The 2,108-nt window shown below is 32.0% G+C and overlaps 1 protein-coding gene across 1 annotated transcript in view; it reads right to left on the reverse strand.

The window, feature by feature from the left end:
* Positions 1 to 1,543: 1,543 nt before the first annotated feature.
* LOC116345252 (sarcosine dehydrogenase, mitochondrial-like) overlaps positions 1,544 to 2,108 on the reverse strand; it is a 2,462-nt gene continuing 1,897 nt past the window's right edge. The window contains exon 4 of the mRNA XM_031774473.1: positions 1,544 to 2,108. This exon is cut by the window's right edge and continues 771 nt beyond it. Coding sequence (XP_031630333.1) covers positions 1,704 to 2,108 — 405 coding nt within the window. The 3' untranslated portion in view covers positions 1,544 to 1,703.

Below are 2,108 nucleotides of genomic sequence, written 5' to 3' on the forward strand. Positions count from 1 at the left end.
TTGAACGCTTTTTCCATTGTAACACCGCACTCACTCAACAAGTCGGTGAACACACTCTTGATTCTCTTTTTGTGCCAGAACATTGTCAATTTTATTATCGTTAATTTAAACATTTCCATTTTTGTATTACGAGCGCTAATTTTATTTTCAATTTTCAACGGATAACAAGTATACTTTGTTGGCTTTAGATCCCAATTTATATATAGTCTAATCATCCTTAATGAAATGTATTATTTCAAATTAATAAAATAAAATTATATGAATTGTTGGATAAGATAAAATGAGTTATTAATGCTTCCACTCAATTATAATTGGGACATTCATTTAATGATGAAACTTGATTTACAAGGATGTCCTTATCAATTGAAGACATGCAAAACTACCATGAGTTTTACTGGAAATATTTCATCCATAGGTGAAAATTATTGATGTCCATCAACCATTAGATTAATGTGTTTACTAAAAATATGTAATACGTACTCGTATTTCGACTTTTATAAAAATCACGTAAAAAAATTTGAACGAAAAATAACGGTTATGATATTGAATTTAAGTTTGGTAACGGGTTTCTTTGACGAATGACCTTGAAAATGCGAACTAAAGCTTCAATCACATTTTCCTCTTTATTTTGCTTTAAAAGCTTTGGCGAAATCGCATATGTCAGTTTTTATTTTACTCCATACACGCAAACTTAAAACTGCGAAATCCATTGCGTTATCCAATATAAGCTCTATCCGAAATTTATCAGAAGCTTTTAATTTCAAATCAGAGAAAGCTGCGCGAAAGTTTCGTTTTTGCTCCACATGGAAGAACTTTAAAGCGTTCAACTAAATTCTCCACATGTTCTTTAAAAGAAAGTTTAGGTCTGCATGAAGAAAGGCCAACGATTTGTGCCTCGCGACAGCGAATGAATCTTGTCTGTGTGTCTTGGCGAATATACACATCTACACACTTTCTTTCTTTTTTATTCTTTGCTAAATTGCTTAATCTACTCTATATGCACCGTTCCATAACGCAAAATTCAGAATGTGCACTGTTGACAGTTTTGAATTGTTTTATTTTTTACTGTTTATATGATGTTTCCATGCATTTTGTATGGGCGGTCCAATGGACCGCCACTATACGTTCTAGGTGAAATTTGGTTTTATCAAATGTCCACAACATATACAATTATTTTATGATAGAAACAGTATGTACATGAATAAAAATCTTCTGTACGAATAATCTGCCCGAGGAATTTTGAATTTTTTTAATTTACTTCGATTTCTATTCAATTTTTTCAAAAATTTCGGTCCAATACCTAGGAGGGTTAAATTAACATTTAAAAATATGTTTATATTTGTTTTGTAGATTTTTTTAGCAATCAACTTGTTATCATTGTGACAAAAAAGTGATGTTATGTTAACCATTTTATTTTTCTAATTTAATATTTTTCAATATTGAGAACAGTAAATCTCACAAAATTACAAAGAAAAATAATTCCCATTAAAAAACGTTTTAAAATTTATTTATTGTTACTTTTTAAAATTATTTTTCTGTACTTTTTAGACTTTTTAAATGGATTTTTGTTATTGTGAATATGCGAGCCCATTTGTTAGATGCAAATGTGTTCGGACAGATTAGTTTGATTTAATGCAATCAGGGAGCGCGTCAGTGTTTTCGGTCACAGATGGACCACGGTTACGGTTATAATATCCAAACATTCATAGATTACTCTTATCAAATGGTGAATCGAGATGTAATTTTGCTGAATACAATTTTCCAAGCACATCAATTTCGTATGTGGCCCCTTTCAAATAATTGGCATCGATTGGTTTTCCATCGGTGCGTCGAATGTACGCTTTGCCAATGGGTTTATTGATGTAATATCCGAATTCAGCTCTTCTCAAATGACCGGCCGCTTCTCCATTGCGATAAACTCCTTCCAGTCCCCACAATGGAATTTCCTCATTCAGTGTCAGGTACACTAAACGTTTATACACACCTTCTTGTTGTTGTCTTTCAACCACCCCTTTTCCTTTGTATTCACTGTCCGTTTTACAAACAGATTCTAAATTTGCTTCAATTGGAGTGTCATCAGATCGTAAATCATATCCCCATCGATGAGC

The sequence above is a fragment of the Contarinia nasturtii genome, unplaced genomic scaffold (assembly GCF_009176525.2).
Source record: "Contarinia nasturtii isolate CC-2019 unplaced genomic scaffold, AAFC_CNas_1.1 Cnas_scaffold_1240, whole genome shotgun sequence".
Taxonomy (NCBI): domain Eukaryota; kingdom Metazoa; phylum Arthropoda; class Insecta; order Diptera; family Cecidomyiidae; genus Contarinia; species Contarinia nasturtii.